The 19,419-nt window shown below is 41.0% G+C and overlaps 1 protein-coding gene, 1 long non-coding RNA gene and 1 pseudogene across 4 annotated transcripts in view; 1 reads left to right on the forward strand and 2 right to left on the reverse strand.

The window, feature by feature from the left end:
* The window catches only part of LOC115295920 (vesicle-associated membrane protein 714-like), a 30,253-nt gene extending 28,589 nt beyond the window's left edge, over positions 1 to 1,664 (reverse strand). Inside the window, exon 1 of the mRNA XM_029944257.1 lies at positions 1,527 to 1,664. Within this exon, the coding sequence (XP_029800117.1) occupies positions 1,527 to 1,604 (78 nt within the window). The 5' untranslated portion in view covers positions 1,605 to 1,664. The remainder of the gene's footprint in view (positions 1 to 1,526) is intronic.
* Positions 1,361 to 19,419, forward strand: part of LOC115295934 — a 26,376-nt gene continuing 8,317 nt past the window's right edge. The window contains exons 1-4 of one of the 3 annotated variants that reach the window (XR_003910638.1): positions 1,361 to 1,589; positions 1,980 to 2,058; positions 3,031 to 3,092; positions 7,620 to 7,737. This is a non-coding gene — a long non-coding RNA (uncharacterized LOC115295934). The remainder of the gene's footprint in view (positions 1,590 to 1,979; positions 2,059 to 3,030; positions 3,093 to 7,619; positions 7,738 to 19,419) is intronic. The other 2 variants (XR_003910637.1, XR_003910635.1) reach the window with 2 other exon arrangements.
* On the reverse strand, positions 11,855 to 12,547 carry LOC115295927 (annotated as a pseudogene).

Raw genomic sequence — 19,419 nt, forward strand, 5'->3', positions numbered from 1 at the left:
CCTTTTTGATCTTGTTGAACTTCTTTGGGACATATGACATTCTTGTAGGTCTCTTCTCTTGGCTTTCAGGACACCACTACCCTCATTTGGTGTCCCACTTCTCTTCTCTGCTCTTGAACAGTGTTCTGCCTTTTCTCTCCCTGCTCCCATACTTTTCCACCCCCTTCTACTATCTTCAGGTGTTAGCCCTGACCCTCTGAGTGCTACCTATTGAATATTTTTTGACTTAAATCTTTTGGGGAATAAGGTGGAGGAAGAAGTACATAAATAGATTGGCTGCCTCTAACAGGCAACAAAATTCAACCTGTCTCAAACTGTACCCTCCTCCCCTGCATTCCCTCTGACATCCTCCCTCACAATCCTGCTCCTCCATCTGTAGTTTCAGTCTTGTTTAATGCCACCTAAGAAAAAAAATTGACAAATCATCACGTTGTACACCTTAAATTTACACACTGTCATATGTGAATTATGGCTCAATAATTCTGGGGGAGAAAAACACTAAAAAAAATGGGCATGATACTGTTCCCTTAGTTTTTTACAGTCTCTTAGGGATCTGCCCCCTCCTCTCCATTTGCACTGTCAGGTCCTTAGCTCAGGCCCTTAAAACTCCTAGAGAAACAACAATACCACCATCTCCCCTCCGATCCACCTTCCATTTTGTAACTAGTTCCATATTGTAACTATGCCTAATTTTGCGGAAGATGAATCAGATCCTGCTATCATTGAATTTAATTGCTCCCCAGGTTCCCCTACGATAAGAAAACAAAATGGACATAGGACCCTTCTTAGTTTAACTAGCCTCTGCCCGCTTTCTTGACCTCATCTTTAGCCCTTACATACTGTGACCCGGTGCTTTAGCCACACAGAGGTTCTTGAGGTTCCCCCAACACACTGTGCTGTTCCATCTGAATGCAGGAGTCCCCTTTCCTGTCCCAGGCTAACACTAACTCTTCCAAGGCTTCTACGCCAAGCACCCTAATATCACCTCTGCTGCGGTGAGCAAGCGGCCATCCCCGAGTGCCTCAGGAGCAATCCCGACCTATCTCCACTGTAAGACTTGTTACACTGTTGGACAAACTGTATATAGCCCTTGGTCACAAAGATGTATCAACGGGCAACTCCGGGTCTCGTCTTTTCTTTGCTGCATCTCCTATACTTTCACCAAATAACACATGCTCAATAAACGTGTGTTGAACTGCAAGTCATTTCTCCGCGGGGGAGAGAACATCTTTAAGGGTCTCCAGAATTGCAGCTGCACGAGGCTGCTAATCACGGCCAGACGGGTCGCGCGCACCACCAACCCTAACCCCCAGGCGGCGCACGTGCGGCGCCGCCGTTCGGAAGCGCTCGGGCTCTCGCCGGGGATTCACCGCCTCCCAGAAGCCGGCCTCTCGCGGGGCGGTGCCTCTCGCCCCCAGCCTTAGCTCCCGGCCGCCAGGCAGCGCGGCGTCCTGAAGGGCGGGCCCGGCAGGCGCCACCTTTGAAGTGCAGACCCTGCCCAGGCGGAGGTCCGGACCCAGGCGTACCTGATAGGAGCCGCCGGTCAGGGCCAGCTCCGCTAGGACCGCTCGGCCATTAGCAATACAGCTGTAGGTGATCGTCATGGTGGGCGCACCAGTTAAAAGAAAAGCTCACGCCGGACCTAACCGCCCGAGACAGCCCCGGGGCGGTGACTGGGGCGGGGCTCCGGGCGGGGCTTGCGCAGGCGCGAGGAGCGATCGCTTGGCAAGGAGGGAGGCGGGGCCATCCCTGGTCTGGGCAGAGCCTATGAGGAGGCGGGGCGGGGTTTCGAAAAAAGCTGGCTTTGGGTGAGTGAAAATCTAATCCTTAGTGGTTATCTTTAAAGTCTTTCGGTGAGAGCCAGTTTACTTCTCAGTACTTACCTACCTATGATTCATTCACAGTCTGCAACTTGTAAAGTACAGCCCATGACTTAAAATCCATCCATTAACTCAGCCTGTATTTGTTGAACTTTTCAGACCCTGGGACCTGGCTTTGGGAATTCATATTCTGGGAGTGGTTACAGAAGCATTTGCAGACAGACGCCAATCTCGAGTGGTATGTGTGTGCCGTGGTGGAAAGATAACTGAGTTGCAGAAGCTGGAGTGGAGGCAGCTAATTGTCCTTGGGAGAGGGAGCAAAGCTTTCAGTGGCCTTCTGATTTAGGAGGGGTTGACATTCTGTAAGTGGGGAGGAAGGATAGGAAAGTGGTAACAGAGGGAGGAGTTTCTGTAAAGGGTTTAGAGCGGGCACGTGGGTTTAGGAAATGCATATGAATGAGTGTGGCAGAGGGAAAGTGTGCAGTAGAGTTGGGTAGGAGGTGAGAGGGGTAGGAGTGGTAGAATGACTTGTTATCCCAGATCTTGAGTTCCTTGACAAGAGTTTTTTAAAATATAAGCTTAAGAGAAGTTCATATATTTTCATTAGCAGGCTGACGTGGTGCAGTGAAAAGAAGTTAGACAACTTGGATTAAATATTGACATTGTTCCTTTCTCCACCTCCCGTCAGTTGGAGGAAGGTGGAACTCTTGATCTTGGGGTCATGAGTTTGAGCCCCATGTGGGGTGTAAAGCTTACTTAAATTAAAGAAAAAAAACCCTTAAAATAGGCATTGTCATTTACTCTATGCCTTTATTGTAACTTAACCTAAGACTCAGTTTTCTAATCTATAAAATGGGGATAGTCATCAAGTTTAAGTAATTAGGCAAGATACTCAGCGTACCATAGATAAGCAATTGCACTCTTAGTGTGATAAACACACTAATGAGAATTACTTTCTTGCTCCCAGTGGTATAACTTTAAAGGAAAAACAGTCGATGTTTATGGGGTGATTGGCAGAGGTGAAGACAGATAATCAATTGAGCGGATTTTAACCCAATGCAATCAGATTGGATTTGACAAGCAAATAGCAAAATTTGTCTGGACTGTAGCTCCTGAGGAAAATGCTTTGTTGAATCATGTATCCTCCTATATAAAGGAAATCTTGAATCAGTGTGTCTTACCAGCTTAGAGAGAATGTCTTGTCTTATAGGCGGGTCACTGAATGAAGAGCACTGGTCACATTGTTTGTATGTGGGGAAAATGAAATATGAGGTAAATGCGCTGGAATGTTCGTTTTGTTTTTTAAGATTTTATTTTTAAGCCATCTCCACATCCTTCAACGTGGGGCTCGGACTCACAATCCCAAGGTCAAGAGTTGCTGGCTCTACCAACTGAGCTGGTCAGGTGCCCCTCTTTGGAATATTCTTGCTTATGGTAAAAATGAGCTGAATAAACTTGGCCAAATCGCAGCACCTCTTGTGTTTGGTACGCAGTGGAGCTGAAAGAAACTAGGCAATGAAGTCCTGAGTTGTAGTAATGACAACATGGTACGTGGGGCCTCCCCAATCTCAGTCCCACCTTGTCCCGTGGAAACAATCCTGTAAAGCAGGTGTGATGGGTTCAGCTTGCACAATCCACAAATTCAGACCTACAGAAATGTAAATCATAGTACAACTCTGTCTTTCTTGGAGCCCCATTAGACCTGACATCTGAGGCTTAATCTAGTCAATGCTAGGTTTCTTCAGTTAACTTCGGATTTACTCCTTCCCGTCTTTTTTTTAAAAAAACATTTTTTAAAAACATTTTTAAGAGACAGAGAGAGAGAGAGACAGATCATGAGCAGGGGAGGGGCAGAGAGAGAGGGACACATAGAATGTGAAGCAGGCTCCAGGCTCTGAGCTGTCAGCACAGAGTCCAACATGGGGCTCGAACCCACGAACTGGAAGATTATGACCTGAGCCGAAGTCAGACGCTTAACCCACTGAGCCACCCAGGCCCCATCCTTCCCCTCTTTCTATCCACGTCTGCGTGTGTGAGGGCCCTGGTGCTGGGGGAGAGCTGATTCGTGATAGTCATCTCTTTAAGGTGGCTCCCACTGCTAATGTTTTTCTGTCACTGGTCATCAGTTCACACACTGCACGGGGAAACTCATGGCCCTCTCTCAGCTACTTCTGCAGCCCTCCCGGGGCGAGGGAAACTTCCGGCTCCCTCCTGCCATTCTGAGGTGGTGGGAGGTGTGAGAGGCTGTCTCAGGCCTCTGGCCAACACACCCTGCTGCCACCCCTCCGGTCGTGCTGTCACCCTGTTGTGTGGGAAGCAGCTTTTGGACTTTATCTCACCTGGGAAGCAAGACCTTGAATTCCCAATTAACTGAGAGCTTTCTCATCACCACACTCCAGCACCCCTCCCCTTCCAGCGGGGACTCTGGCTAATTGGATTGCTTCCTTTGGACTCTGCCGTCTCCCAGCCTGTGGGAACTCTAGCAAGTCTAGGTGGGGAACCTCCTGCCACCCCGGCATTCTTCCCAATTTATGGCATTAAAGCTGGCTTCTGCTGTCCCAAACCTTTTCTTTTCATATACTCTCTCTTCAAGGGGTTTCTGAAACCTATTTTGATACTTTAAGAGCTGAAAATCTTCTCCTTCTTCCCCTGCTCTTCCACCTTTGTCCCTTCTCCTCCTCCATTTTCTTTGTTCTCTGTTTTTAGGCAGAGAATAATAGAATGAAGACCACAACAGGTAATATGAAACATCACCGGCTTTTTTGTCTTTCCCTTGATAGTTCGACAAAAGCCTGAGGATGGAGCAGAATGGGTGGTGAGAAGCTGGGTCTGTGGGAAGGAGAAATGGGGTGTTCACTAGTGTCCATTTCTTTTTTTTTTTTCTGAATTTTTAAATATTTGTTTATTTTTGAGAGAGAGAGAGAATGAGAACGATAGAATGAGCATGAAGCAGGAGAGGGACAGAGAACAAGAGGGAGACCTAGAATCCAAAGCAGGCTCCAGGCTCTGAGCTGTCAGCAAAGGGCCTGAAGCAGGGCTTGGACTCACAGACTGTGAGATCATGACCTGAGCCAAAGTCAGATGCTTAATCAGCTGAGCCACTCAGGCGCCCCCAGTGTTGTCCATTTCTTTTAAAACAAGCTTTTAGACGTTATGACTACTTTCATTGACTAGCGAACCTACTGTCATTGCTTTTTACAGATAATCTTCTCAGACGGAAAAGTCACTAGTTTTTAAATCATCCAATTCCTTGGTCACCAAGGAGTTTGTAAATATTCCACAAGCTGGAATATCAAGCACTCACTAATTATTATTTAGTAATTAGTAATTATTATTATTATTTAGTAATGAAGTTCTCCTCTAAAGGGCTCCTCTTTTACTTCTTGTTCTTCAAAATGAGAATATTTATATATATTTTCTTGTAGCATGTAATCATTATAGAAATTCATATGATATGACAGTAAAAGTCTATTTTTACCAACCCATAAAAAACTCACTATAATAATCTAATTTATACTTGACCGTTTTAATGCATTTTTATATTTAACATTAATGATACATGCATACTGTTTTTTCCAAAATCTGTTTTTTTGTTTTTTTAAAGGCTATTTTAAAAATTGCTTTTATTATTTTTTAATTTATTTTGAGAGAGAGAGATTGTGAGTGGGGAAGGGGCAGATGTATAATCTGAAGTAGGCTCCAGGCTCTGAGCTGTCAGCACAGAGCCCAACATGAGGCTCGAACCTACAAACCATGAGATCATGACCTGAGCTGAAGTCACACGCTTACCTGACTGAACCACCCAGGTGCCCCTGTTTTGTCTTTAAATCAAAAACATGTTGCTTTCTTTGACCATCACATATATTTCAAATATTTTCCTTTGAAATTTATAATTTCCTTTTTCTTTCTGGTGCCTATTGTAGACATTTTTGGATTTTGTTTCTTACTTAAACATATTATTTTTAATTATGATGTTGGAACTTAGTGGCATGTTAGGCAAGACTTCCTTTCCTATACCCATATGAAAATATTTCCTTAATTTTCTTCTGTTACTTTTGTTTGTTTTAATGTTTAAATCTTTAATCCATCTGAAATTTGTTTCTGTGTCTCGTGAGGTAAACATTTATGTTTTTTCAAATATATAGCCAGTTGTTTCTTTTTTTTTACTTTTATTTTTATTTTTTTCCATAATATTTTATTGTCAAATTGGTTTCCATACAACACCCAGTGCTCTTCCCCACAAGTGCCCTCCTCCATCACCACCACCTCTTTCCCCCTCCCCCTCCCCCTTCAACCCTCAGTTCATTTTCAGCATTCAATAGTCTCTCAAGTTTTGCGTCCCTCTCTCTTTCCCCAACTCTCCCTCTTCCCCTCCCCCTGGTCCTCCATTAGGTTTCTCCTGTTCTCCTGTTAGACCTAAGAGTGCAAACATACGGTTTCTGTCCTTGTCTGCCTGACTTATTTCGCTTAGCATGACACCCTCGAGGTCCATCCACTTTCCTACAAATTACAGCCAGTTGTTTGAAACCACTTACTTGAAATTCTACTTTTGCCATAAACTGAATTCTTCCACAACATTGTTGGTTCTTGAGTTGCTATACTTTTTAAATTTATTTTGAGAGAGAGATATATATCCTTTTCTGTGCTGATATCACAATGATTCAATAACTGTAGCTCAAAACACTTTAAATGTCACAGATTGGAAAGAATTAATATATTTGCATATTTAATATTCCTATCAGGAACATGGGTTGACTTTCTCTTTATTCTTTATTATAGCTTCCTTTAAGGGGCCTATACGTTTCTTCATAAAGGCTTGATACATGTTTTTATATTTATTCTAGGTTAGTTTGTTCTTGTTTATGGATTTTGCTCCCCATTTTGACTTCAAACTGGCAGTTTCTGGCGATAATAATAATAATAGTAATAGTAGGGGCGTCTGGGTGGCTCAGTCGGTTAAGCCTCCGACTTCAGCTCAGGTCAGATCTCACGTTCGTGGGTTCGAGCCCCGTGACAGGCTCTGTGCTGACAGCTAGCTCAGAGCCTGGAGCCTGCTTCTGGTTCTATGTCTCCTTCTGTCTCTGCCCCTCCCTCTCTCATGCTCTGTCTCCCTCTGTATCAAAAATAAATAAAACATTAAAAAATAATAGTAATAGTAATAATTATTATTATTTAAGTAGGCTCCATGCCCAATGTGGGACCTGAACTGCCAACCCTAAGATTTAAAGTTCCATGCTCTGCTGACTGAGCAAGCCAGATGCCCCTGTTTCTGCCATATAGAACATCTGTTGGCCATGATGCAGCTTTGTTGAGTGCAACAGCTGAGAAATAATTCTTGAGGGGTGCCTGGGTGGCTCAGTCAGTTAAGCGTCCGGCTTCGGCTCAGGTCAGATCTCACGGTTTGTGGGTTTGAGCCCCGTGTCGGGCTCTGTGCTGACCGCTAGCTCAGAGCCTGAAGCCTGTTTTGGATTCTGTGTCTCCCTCTCTCTCTGACCCTCCCCTGCTTGCACTGTCTCTCTCTGTCTCTCAAAAATAAATAAAAAAAGCATTAAAAAAATAAAAAAAAGAAATAATTCTTGAGACGTTGTATGGCACAACTTAAGTTTATTTAAGTAGCATGGGGACAGGAGTCATGGGGAGAAAGGGCTGCACTTTTGCTGTATGAAGTTGGTGGTCATATACTTAGTGCTCAAGGGGGAGGGGACATGCAGCGAGTATTAGATTATAAATGTCTCCTTTGAATTTCTACTCGTAAAACTACTTTCACAAAATTTCTCTGGTGCTTATCACTCATTTCAGTATTAACCATCAATGAGATACACAAGCGGTCATGAATCCCTTTCAGGATGTAGCAACCAGCACATACTTGATCCTTGTTGGAGCTATGCAGGCTATTGGTCAACCTTCGGGGTTACAGGTGAACATTTTTCTGCTTCTATCCTTTACCAGCCATACTGAATTTATTTTACATGTAACCCCTGCTCTGTTATATTGTAAACTTAAGAGCAGGGGCTTCATCTCGGCACATAGAGCTATGCTCAGTGCGAACAGGATGTAGGGTACTATTGTTGACTCTCATATTAGATTTTTCCATTATGTTCAGCAGCCAAGTGGAGGGGAGCCTCAGGTAGCCATGACATTTGTGGAAACTGGATAATGATGGAAGACCGTGTAATAAGAAGAGACTGAAGGGACTTTGGAGTCCAGCAGGCCTGGATTGTAATGCTGACTTTGCCACTTCTAGCTGTATACTCTTGGCGTCTCTGAAACTCAGTTTTTTTCTTAGGCTCATCTCTGAACTTAATTCAGAAAATGAACTAACATACCTAAAGCATATGATGTCTGGCCTCCAGGAGGTGTTCTGGTGTAGATGGCTGTTATGATCATTAGGAGCCATATTGTCATGGAACTAAATCAATCCAATAAGATGCACATTTAAGAAAGCACAGCCGGAACTATACGAGTTGCTTTATAGACTCAGGGAACATATTTGAGTCATCATTCAAGACACATGATACGAAAGTTTTCTAAAATTCTTCCTTTTGACAAATGTGTTATGTGTTGGCCTCTCCTCTGTAATAAATTTCCTGAGAACAGAGGTCAAGTATTACCAGTCTTTTTATCTCTAGCACCTCTCACGCGGTGATGGACACTATTTAGGTGGCTGCATTTCACTGTATGAAGTACAGTAATTTATTTAGCCATTCTATGCCTATTTTTATTTTTTTGTTGTTGCTAATACAAAAGATGTTGGATTCTCATCTTTTCTAGGAAGTGTAGCCAGGTTTAAGAGAGGATATGAAGATGGCAAACATCTCTGCAGGCCACCCAAATATAACTATGATATAATAGTTGGTTTTCAATCTAATTACCATCAGGGCCAGCAGAGGGAGCACAGAGCACAGCTTTGAAAGAGAAAGCCAGTGCAGCTGTACTGGGGAAGAATGAAACCTGCCACTCAGGACTTTTACGGAGGAAGGAAATGATAGCTAGGAAGAAGGTCATCCCTCATTTTGGTTCTCTTCTGCCTTGTTCTCTTTTGTAACTCATTCAGGCCCCGACAGGCCTGTTCTCGTCTTTTGCCCCCTGCTCAGCGGATTTTCATAACCCTTCCCTTTCCTCTAGTTAATTACACAGGAAGACTCACAAGTGCCATCATGTTCAACAAGCTGGTTTCCCTTTTAGGCAGCTTAGTTACTTCACTCAGATTCAGGGATGGACTTTGGTGAGGGTCCCAGAAAAACAATGAAGAATCCAGGTGCCTTGATTCACAGTTCCCAGTGATTAAATCCACTTGGTGGGGTGGGGTGGGGTCGGGGAGGTACTGAGCTGAATTCTTCTCTACACGAGGAATTGAAAACGTGAGGAAGGACTGGACAGAGCGGTTATAGGGAGTGGGGTTTCTAGAGAGTGGAGAAAATGTCACTTTCTGCTTTATTGCCTTGCATAAGCAGATCTATGACAGGTGCAGAACCACATGTGACATGTCACCAACCACAAAGAAGCTGATGAGGCCAGTTTTTATTAGCTTTTTCTCTGAAATACTAGGATGTTAGTAGACGTTATGTGAGGATAAGATCTATGACCAAGTAACTGTGTGGAACCTGCATTAAGAATATTGAACAGATTTCTCTACTGTGGGAGTTCTTAGATCCTTTACCAGGCTAATAAATATGGTTTGTGAATCTCTGGCAAAAGGGGATATTATATGTATGTGGGGTTTCCCAAACTTGTATGAACTGAACATTTTAAACAGATGGCATCTATGGGATGAGTATTTTATGAATCCCATTTTGGAAAGTGCTGAAATAGACTTGTCTCATGTTCAGGCAATTAGGCAATTACTCCAATGAGATACAGTTATGAAGGATTTTCAAAAGGGCACTGTTTTCTTCAAAGATCTCCTCTGACTTCCCATTCCCACTGAGGCGGGTGTGAAGGAACGGGTGGAGTAGTTAAGGAAGGAGTAGCAGGATCTCAAATGGGGCTTCCTGAACTCTCTCATGTCCCTCCCCTCCACACCTCTGCCAGAGATTCTGATACCATTCTCACCACCTCATCCCCGTACTTGAGGATCTCTTGAATGGTACCCACGACTGTAACTGGGAGGGACTGCATCTTTTAGGTGTAATGGAGGCAATAAAATGGTTGTGAACTATTGTCCTATGAGTCAAGTACAAAATTCTCTGCCTGTTGTTTAAGGGTTTCTGTTATCCTTCCCAGCTCACGTATCTCCCTAACTCTAATCTTCTTCTTCTTCCCATTAATCACCACCATAGCCAATTTAGTCTGCTCACCTATCTGAGATCATATTATGCTAATTCCAGGCTGGAAGCTTCTGTTCACATAGTCTTCCTCACATTCTCCGAATTCTTCTTCTGTCCTTTGAAATCCAGGTGAAGACCTTCAGAGTAGTTTACCAGCTACCCCACCTATTTTTTTTACATTATGGGTTTCAGCCATTAATTGAATACAGCTAATTCTTTGTCAACAAGCCTGTTGAGTTTCAAAAGTTTGTAAGTTGATTGTTTGGAATGTAGAGCAGTTTTCTCTGCAGAAGTATTGTAACGGAGTCAAGGTGTATTTGAAATAGAAATAGTAGAAAACAATCTTTAGTAATTAAGCAAAATAGCAACTCTAGTGATTAAACAAAACAGGGAATCAATAAGATTGAATTAGCTCTCTCCCATTCATCTTGGTGCTGGTGTTTAAGGAAGAGCAGGTTTAATTAAAGGAGGATAGAGAGGTCTTGGAAATTGGTAGGTATTCTGGATGGGACTTAGGGGGCAATTTCACAGAAGATACTTTGTTATATCTTTATTCATAACTCCTAACTCTGTATTTCCATGAGCTGGTGTCATCAGGCTGCTAGTGCTTTTGGACTTAGCCATGGTTTGGATTATTTTTGGCCTCAAAAAGGTAATGAGAGAATGTCAGCAAAAATGGCAGAAAAAAGGACCTTCAAAAATTTCCCCCTTCATAAGAGCAATGAAAAAGAGGCAAAAGTTTTTGGAATTTATTCTATGACATATATAATTGTTGAATCACTGTGTTGTGTAGCTGAAACTATGTGTCACCTATATTTTAAAAAACTTCAGAATGAAAATAGAAATTAATCAAAGGCTTATTTAGTTAACCCAAGGATCATTTACTCAAGAAAAATGGCTGAGTCTTAGTAAGAACAGTGGGCTCTGTGGCATTTTAACATACCCTAACCCTACCACCCACTTTCCAGTCATGCAGTAGCCTTAAAAAATAAGAGCCCATGTTCCTGGGGAAGCTTGGCAGCCACCAGAGAGGGCAGAATGAATTTGGAACTCTTTCAAAGCCCCATTCTCATAGAATTGTCATTATGTGATCTGTCTAGTGCTTTTCTGGAAGAGTTCACTTACAAGTCTGACTCAGAACTCACTCAGTGCTAAAAACTTTCCCCCGCTTACAGGGAACATTGCCAGAAAACAATTACAGGTAAGGGTTTTAACTTGCAGATGCTTATGTGATGGATAACAGTTGAACAAACAATAGACTAACCAAAAGCTTAAAAGGAATAGCTGGCGAATGCACTGTGTATAAGGACTTAAAAACTTGGACATATTCCTGGTAATCTAGAAGGCCATGTTACATGGAAGAGCTCTGAGCATGCTTGGGAAAGATGTGAGAAGGTCCTAAGCTCTCATGCCTGATTGACCCAAAATTTTTATGCAAGTAGGACGTGAAGGCTGAGGTGGGGTTATAAACTGAGTTTTAAAGACGTGCTCCAACACTACTTAGAGCTACTCACAGCCAAGCCTGGGAGATTTATTAGTTCGGGGTGTTTAAGGATATTTCTGTCCAATCTTTAGTTGACCAATAAGCTAAGTAGAGACACTAACAAAACAAAGAATGTAGACTTTGCAGAATTACTTCAGAAAAGTCACTAAACAAACAACTGAGTATAACAGGTGGCAACAACAATGAACTTTAAAGGTGGAAGTGGCGGATCTGTCAGAGTTGTCACATTGTGTTATGTTAACTGTCTAGTTTTTTTATTTTTATTTTTTTTGGCAGATAAAGATTTGTTTTATTGAAGAACGGATCTGTGTTGTTGCTGAAGCCACTATGGACAGACAACAGAGGGGATTTTATTTCTTGGTCTCCTCCTCCTTGGACAGAGTCTTGATGATCTCCTCCTTCTTGGCCTGGAGCGGCTCTTCACGGCGCTTGCGCGCCTCCTTGGTCTTAGACCTGCGGGCCTCGGCCTGGTCGGCCAGAAGTTTCTTGCGAGCCTTGTCTGCCTTCAGCTTGTGGATGTGTTTCATGAGAATCCGCTTGTTTCTGAACATGTTGCCCTTCACTTTCAGGTACAGGCTGTGATACATGTGGCGGTCAATCTTCTTAGATTCACGGTATCTTCGGAGCAGCCGGTGCAGAATCCTCATCCTCATCATCCAGGTTACCTTCTCAGGCATTCGGGCATTGGCTGTACCTTTTCTCTTACCAATGCCCATATGCCTGCCCTTCCGGTGGGCCAAAGTGTTATTCCGGCATCGAGCCCAGGAATGGACAGTCACAGGCTTCCGGATGATCAGCCCATCTTTGATCAGTTTCCGGATCTGCTGACCAGAGTTGGCATTGGCGATTTCATTGGTCTCATTGGGATCCAACCAGACCTTCTTTTTGCCACAGCGGAGGACACTGGAGGCAAGCCTCTCCTGAAGCCTGAGCATACTCATGGCTGCAGTCGCAGCACTGAAAGGCTAGTTCTTTTTATTTTTATTTTATTATTTATTTATTTATTATTATTTTTTTCAAAGCCAAAAAGCAAGGGTCTTTTATTGCAGGTTCGAACCTGGGCCTCTGCTCACTCCAAGCTGGTGGAACGGAGAGAGCCAGAGAGCTAGGCTAGTTCTTTTAAAAAAAAAAACAAAACTTTAAATGTTTATTTGTAAGAGAGAGTACATGCAAGTGGGGGATGGGCAGAGAGAGGGGGACAGAGGACCTGAATAGGGTTCTGCACTGACATCAGCAAGCCCGATGCAGGGCTCAAACTCATGAACTGCAAGATCATGACCTGAGCTGAAGTCAGACATTCAACAAACTGAGCCACCCAGGTGTCCCTTAAATATCTAGTTTTAACAAAAAATTATGAGACTTACACAGAAACAAGAAAATATGCTTCATAAAAGGAAAAAAAGTAACCAAAAAAGTTATTCCTAAGGAACTCCAGATGGACTTACAAGACACAAACTTTAAATCAGCTGTTTTAGATATTCCAAAGAAATAAAGCAAACCCTATCTAAACAGTTAATGTGTAATCATGACATTGCACCAAATAGAGAATATCAATAAAGAGATACGAATTATGAAAAGGAAACAAATATAAACTCTGGAGTTTAAAGTATAAAAACTGAAATGAAAAAAAAATCACTAGAGGAGCTCAACAACAGTTGAACAGGCAGAAGAAAGAATCAGGGAACTTAAAGATGTATATGTTGATATTATTCATTCTGGGGAAAAGAATAAAAAAGGATGAACAAAAGTGAATAACGCCTTACAAGCCAGTGGAACACCAACAAATGTTACCAACCTAAGCATGATGGAAATACCAGAGGAGAGCAAGAAAAGGGCAGAAAAAATATGTGAAGAAATAATGTTTGAGAACTTCACAAATTTGATATTCATCTAAACACCCAGGAAGTTAAGGTAAACTCAAAAGGATCCACTCCTAGATCTATTGTAATCAAACTGTTGAAAGCTGAATGAAAAGATAGAATCTTGAAAATGGGGGCACTCTATTAAGAGTCTGACTTTGGCTCAAGTCATGATCTCATAGTTTGTGAGTTCAAGCCCTGCATTGGGCTTCCTGCTGGCAGTGCTGAGCCTGCTTGGGATTCTCACTCTCATCTCTCTCTCTCTCTCTGCCCCTCTCCTGCTTGTGCTTTCTCTCTCTCTCTCAAAATAAATAAATAAATAAATAAATAAATAAATAAATAAATAAATTTAAGAAAAAGAATCTTGAAAATAGCAAGAAAGGATTAATTATATATATAGGAACCTCAATAACACCGACAGCTGATTTCTCATCAAAAGCCATAGAAGCCAGAAGGCAGTTGAATGACATGTTCAAAGTGCTAAAAGAAAGAAGAAAGAAAAAAAAGAAAAAACACCACTGTTAGCTACAAATTCTGTATCTGGCAAGGAGAAATAAAAACATCACCAGATAAACAAACTTGAGAGAGTTCATCATTAGCAGAGCTGCCCTGTAAGAAAAATTAAATGAAAAACACAATACAGTAACTCAAATCCACATGAAAAAATAAAGAACACCAGTAAACACATAAATTTAAATGATAATATAAATGTAGCTTTTCTTTGGTACTTCTCTCCCCATGTCTGAAATAAAAGGCAACTGATAAAGCTATAACTATAAGTGTATGTTGATGAGCACACAAAGTATACAGATCTAGTTTTTTTATAATAACAACATAGAAGAGTAGAGGGGAATGGAGCCATTTTTATAGCACTTAAAAAAATTTACTATTGAAATTAAGTTGGTACTAATCAGAACCAGATTGTTATAAATTAAGATATTACTCGTAATTACCAGGGCAACCAGTAAGAAAGTAACTCAAAAATATATAATAAAAGAATTGACAAGGGAGTTCAAAAAGTACACTAGAAATATCTATTTAACACAAAAGAAGGCAATATCAGAGAAATCAAGGAACTAAAAAAAATCAGAGAGTAGAAAACACATAGCAAAACGGGAGATGTATATCTTATCAGTAATTAAATATAAATGTATTATACTCTCCAAATAAAGGCAGAGATTGGTGGGATGAATTAAAAAGCATGATCCAACTGTATGTTGTCTGTAAGAGACTCACTTTAAAAGTTGCAAGTAGTTTGAAAATAATAAAGTGGAAAAAGATATACTATGTAAATAGCAATCAAAGAGGTGATATAGGTATACTAATATGAGACAAATAGACTCTAAGACAAAAATGTTACTAGAGACAAAGGATGTTTTATATTGATTAAAGGGGCAATAGAGCAGGAAGACGTACTTATAAGCATCTATGCACATAACAACGGAGTGTCTCATTGTATGAACTAAAACTCCCAGGATTGAAGGAGAAAATAGGAAATTGCAAAATAATAGGTGGGACTTCAATGACTGACTTTCAATAATAGGTAGAACAACGAGGCAGATAATCAGCAAGGAAATAGAAGAATTGTATAACACGTACACCAACTAGACTAATAGACAACTATTGGACACCCCATCCCCAAGCAGAATGCACATTCTTAAGTGCACATGGAACATTCTACAGGATAGACCATATACTGGGCCATAAAAAAGCTTCAATAAGTTTAAAAGGATTGAAATCATTACAAAATATGTTCTATCACTGTAAATCAATATAATTAGAAATCAATAACAAAAGAAATTTTGGGAAAATATACATGAAATATATGAAAATTAAATAATATGTTCCTCAAATAACCAGTGGGTCAAATTAGAAATCACAAGAGTAATACACCCATACTTTCAGATGAATGAAGGTGAAAATACAACATGTCAAAGTATAGGATATAGCTAAAAAAATAGAGGGAAATTATGGAAGTAAAGATTCTAAATAAAATACTATAAATAGATAAATACAGAAGAATATCCAAAGCATGTTCTCATGTGATAGCAGAGAAGCAGGAATAAATAAACTCAGTCAAGCAAGTTCTTTCCAAGCTTCTGCTTGTATTACATCTGCTGATGTCCTGTTGGCCAGAATAAAGGACATGACGGAGTCCAGGGGAGGGGCACGGTATACTCCTCACAGTGGGAGGGCCTCGGTGCGCCCACTATTATGTTTCCCTATAAGGTTGCTTGTTTCTGTTTCCCGGTTTTTGAAGTAGATACGGGATTACAAAAACCCAAGATAAAAGCAGTAGGAACTGTGTTGCTTTTATTGTTCAAGATCTGTGGTTGTGAATTAATCCTTAGCATGATTTCATATGTTAGAAAACGGCTTTAACTGTGTATTCTAATCATTGGCGTCCACGGGGGAAATATTTACGTGTTGTTATACATTCCTAATCAGCAGAGTCAGTTCTGTTCCGATGTCATTGTTCAAAAGGTACTGGAAAATGATTCTTCGATATGGTTTATCTTTTGAGGGTGTCCATCTTGAATTAGGGAGTCCTGCTGGGGTTCCCTTAATTAGCCCAGAATTAATAAATCCTTCACTAACCTGTGAGGTTGAAGGATGGAATTGGAAAAAGCCTGAATATTGTATCACGTAAACTAATTTTTGTATTGTCCACTTGGTGGTGGAGTTGTTTTTAGAAAGCAGTGTGAAGTAATGAGTTAGGTAAAAGAGAAGTAGAATCTCATGAATTCCTTGCCACGAGAAAACCACAGCATACATTTCCAGTAGGTATTCTTCTAGGTATATCGTTACTTTTATTAAAGAGATAATGCAATCTCTTAAAGTATAAGAGATAGTTTTTTTTTGTCCCCAAAGGAGGTGTGATAATTCATTTCCCAGTACATCAGATGAAGTACTTGCTTACTGGCTAGAGTTCAATGCTCAGAAATAGAGATTTTAGAAATTGTCTTAATTTGGGTAATCCTGAACCCCGTCTAATCGTTCTTACTTTTTTTTTAAATTTAGAAAAATCCTTGTGTAAAGTAATACTCCTTATGCAATTTGTCTAAGTCCTCCTACTCAAAGTGTGGCATTACTGCCATCACTTGGACTTGGGAACTTAGGAAAAATGCAGAATCTTGGCCCTAACCCTAGACCTATGAATCAGACTATAATTTAACAAGATTCCCAGGTTTTTTTGCATGTGCTGTAAGGTGCACTGTTCTCTACTGGTAAAATGCAAGCAGTGGATGATGAGGTACAAAAGGAAGAGAAGTGGGACAGGTATCAGGACTGGAATCATTTAACATATTCACAGATTTATTTAGAAATTGCTTATTTGAAGCCATCCTGAAAGGCTCATGCCCTAGCACTGGAGACTGATTATAAACATGAAGCTACCTCGAGTTCTTATAGATTCTGAAAGAAAGAAAGCAGAGTAAGGTCAGTCATTCACATACTCACCAATCAGTTGTTAAAATATGGGAGATTCTGCAGACTGGCATTCTAATGTGGCCCAGCCCAAAACCGATGGTGTCACACATGGCAAGACATTAATGTCTTAGTCTTTAGCTTCTTTATCTGAAAAGTGAGGCGGTTGGGCAAGTTTGTTCTTTGAATTTTTCTAAAAATGCTATGATCTTAGGTAGAGTCAGGGCTGGTATTCCCTGGTAAAGGTAGACCCATACCTGTCTTATATTGGCCTCTGTTTGGAGTGCCTGGTGCTGGTGCCCCACTGGTTGTTATGCGGTTTGACTTCTCCTGATGCTTGAGGGGAACTAAGTATTATCACTGTAGGTTCCAGAATCCTTGCCTGTCATGGATTCAGATACATGGGCCTGAGGTATAAGAAAGCTGAGCCAAACAGTGCAGGAGTGGAAAGCACATGGGCTTTGTGTCCGTCTTGGGTTTATGTTTCATATCCTAGTTTTGCTGCATATTGGCTGTATGGGTTTAAGTACATTATGTAAATGCACTTGGCATTGGTTTTGTTTTTTAGCTGAAAAATAGGATTAATATAATAATATGTGACTCACAGTATAATTATGAGGAATTAATGAGATAATTTATATGGAGAATCTGGCAAATAGTGAATGCTCAATAAATGTTAGTTTTCTTTTCACTTATGTATCCATATACAGAATAACTTGTACAAAAACTTTTTCGTCTGGAAACCTCTGTAATGTGATATACAGAGGCACTGAGTGCCTTCATAAAAGAAGATTGGGGCATCTGTGTGGTTCAGTTAAGTATCTCACTCTTGATTTTGCCTCAGGTCATAATCCCAGCATCATGGGATTGAGCCTTGCATCGGGTTCCACACTGGCAGCATGGAGACTGCTTGGGATTCTCTCTCTGCACCCCCCCCCTCCACTCAAAATAAACATTTAAAAAAATAATAAAGGAAGATAGCCAACTTTTAGGGGAATGCCAATTGGGGAGGGGGAGTTTATAACTCCACCTAGGACTCTTTCTTAAAATCAAAGATGACTTTCTTCTTTAGGCTAATAATGGTCTTTAAACTTTTTTGCTTGCATGTCCTCTTTAAAAAATCTGAAACAAACAAAAATAGCCATGTTCTCCACATACAGTGAAAACAATTTTTTAATCTTTATTTATTTTTGAGAGAGAGAGAGAGTGAATTTGTGGGGCCAGAGAGAGGGAGACACAGAATTTGAAGCAGGCTCCAGGCACAGAGCCTGATGTGGGCACAAACTCACGAACTGTGAAATTATGACCTGAGCTGATGTTGGATGCTCAACTGACTGAGCCACCCAGATGCCCCTCCACATACATTTTTAAGTTTACATCTAAATTTTTTTCATCATAAGTTTAAATAGTTGCAAAGGATATAATTTCTGGTGTACTATAAATATTACCATTAAAAATTAAAACTACTGTTTATCTCTCTTAGATTTCAAATGTTTAAAGTTTGGAAGAAGCATGCTGGGAAATTCCAACCTGCAAGGAGGACCATTCTTGCATTTTTACAAATTTTTTAAAGTTTATTTTTGAGAGAGAGAGAGCTCATGAGAGAGAGTGCACAAGTGCAGGGGTGGAGCAGACAGAGGATCCCAGGTGGGCTCTGCACTGTCAGCACAGAGCTGGACATGGGTCGAACCCATCAACTGTGAGATCATGACCTGAGCCGAAATCAAGAGTTGGGCACGTAACTGACTGAGCCACCCATGAGCGCCTGCAGTTCTTATTAGTGAGAAACAGCTTGATGAAGACATGCTTTCCCCAGTGTCTCATTCTCTGCCCTGGGTGCTTATTTAGGTTCACTTCAAGAAGAGAAGGTGAAAAGTTACATATTTTTTCTGACAGTTCAACACTGCATCTTTGAATAAAAGGGAGGTTGGCAAACTTTTTCTTAAAGGACATGTAGTAAATATTTCAGACTTTGAGGATCACATAGTCTGTGTCACAACTACGCAACTTTCTCTTATAGTACAAAGTAGCTGCAGACAATACCTGAGAGGACAAGGCTGTGTTCCAGCGGGGCTCCCTACCCTACTAATAGTCACCCCTGGGGCTCCAGGGTGGCTCGGTTGGTTAAGTGTTGGACTCTGGTTTTCAGCTCAGGTCATGGTCTTCTGGTTGTTGAGTTTGCGCCCTGCACTGCACTGAGCTCTGCGCTGATGGTGCAGAGCCTGCTTGGGATTCTGTCTCCCTCTCCCTCTTTCTCTCTCTTTCTCTCTCAAAATAAATAATCAAACTTTATTTTTTTATTTTTTATACAATTTATTTTTTTAACATATGCAATTATTTTCCATCATTTACAATACAGTAGTTTCAATGATACTCCAAACAGAAAAGCAAAGTAAAAAATCAAAACCCCCACTTCTATTTCATGTAATTAGACTTATACAGAAATTAGAAGGCTAGGTACCAACTAGTTAATCACCTAATTTCACAGCTATCTGAAGTGGCAATTGTAATATAGCAGCTTATCTATGATACATTCAAGATAC

This window comes from Suricata suricatta, chromosome 1 (assembly GCF_006229205.1).
Source record: "Suricata suricatta isolate VVHF042 chromosome 1, meerkat_22Aug2017_6uvM2_HiC, whole genome shotgun sequence".
Taxonomy (NCBI): Eukaryota; Metazoa; Chordata; class Mammalia; order Carnivora; family Herpestidae; genus Suricata; species Suricata suricatta.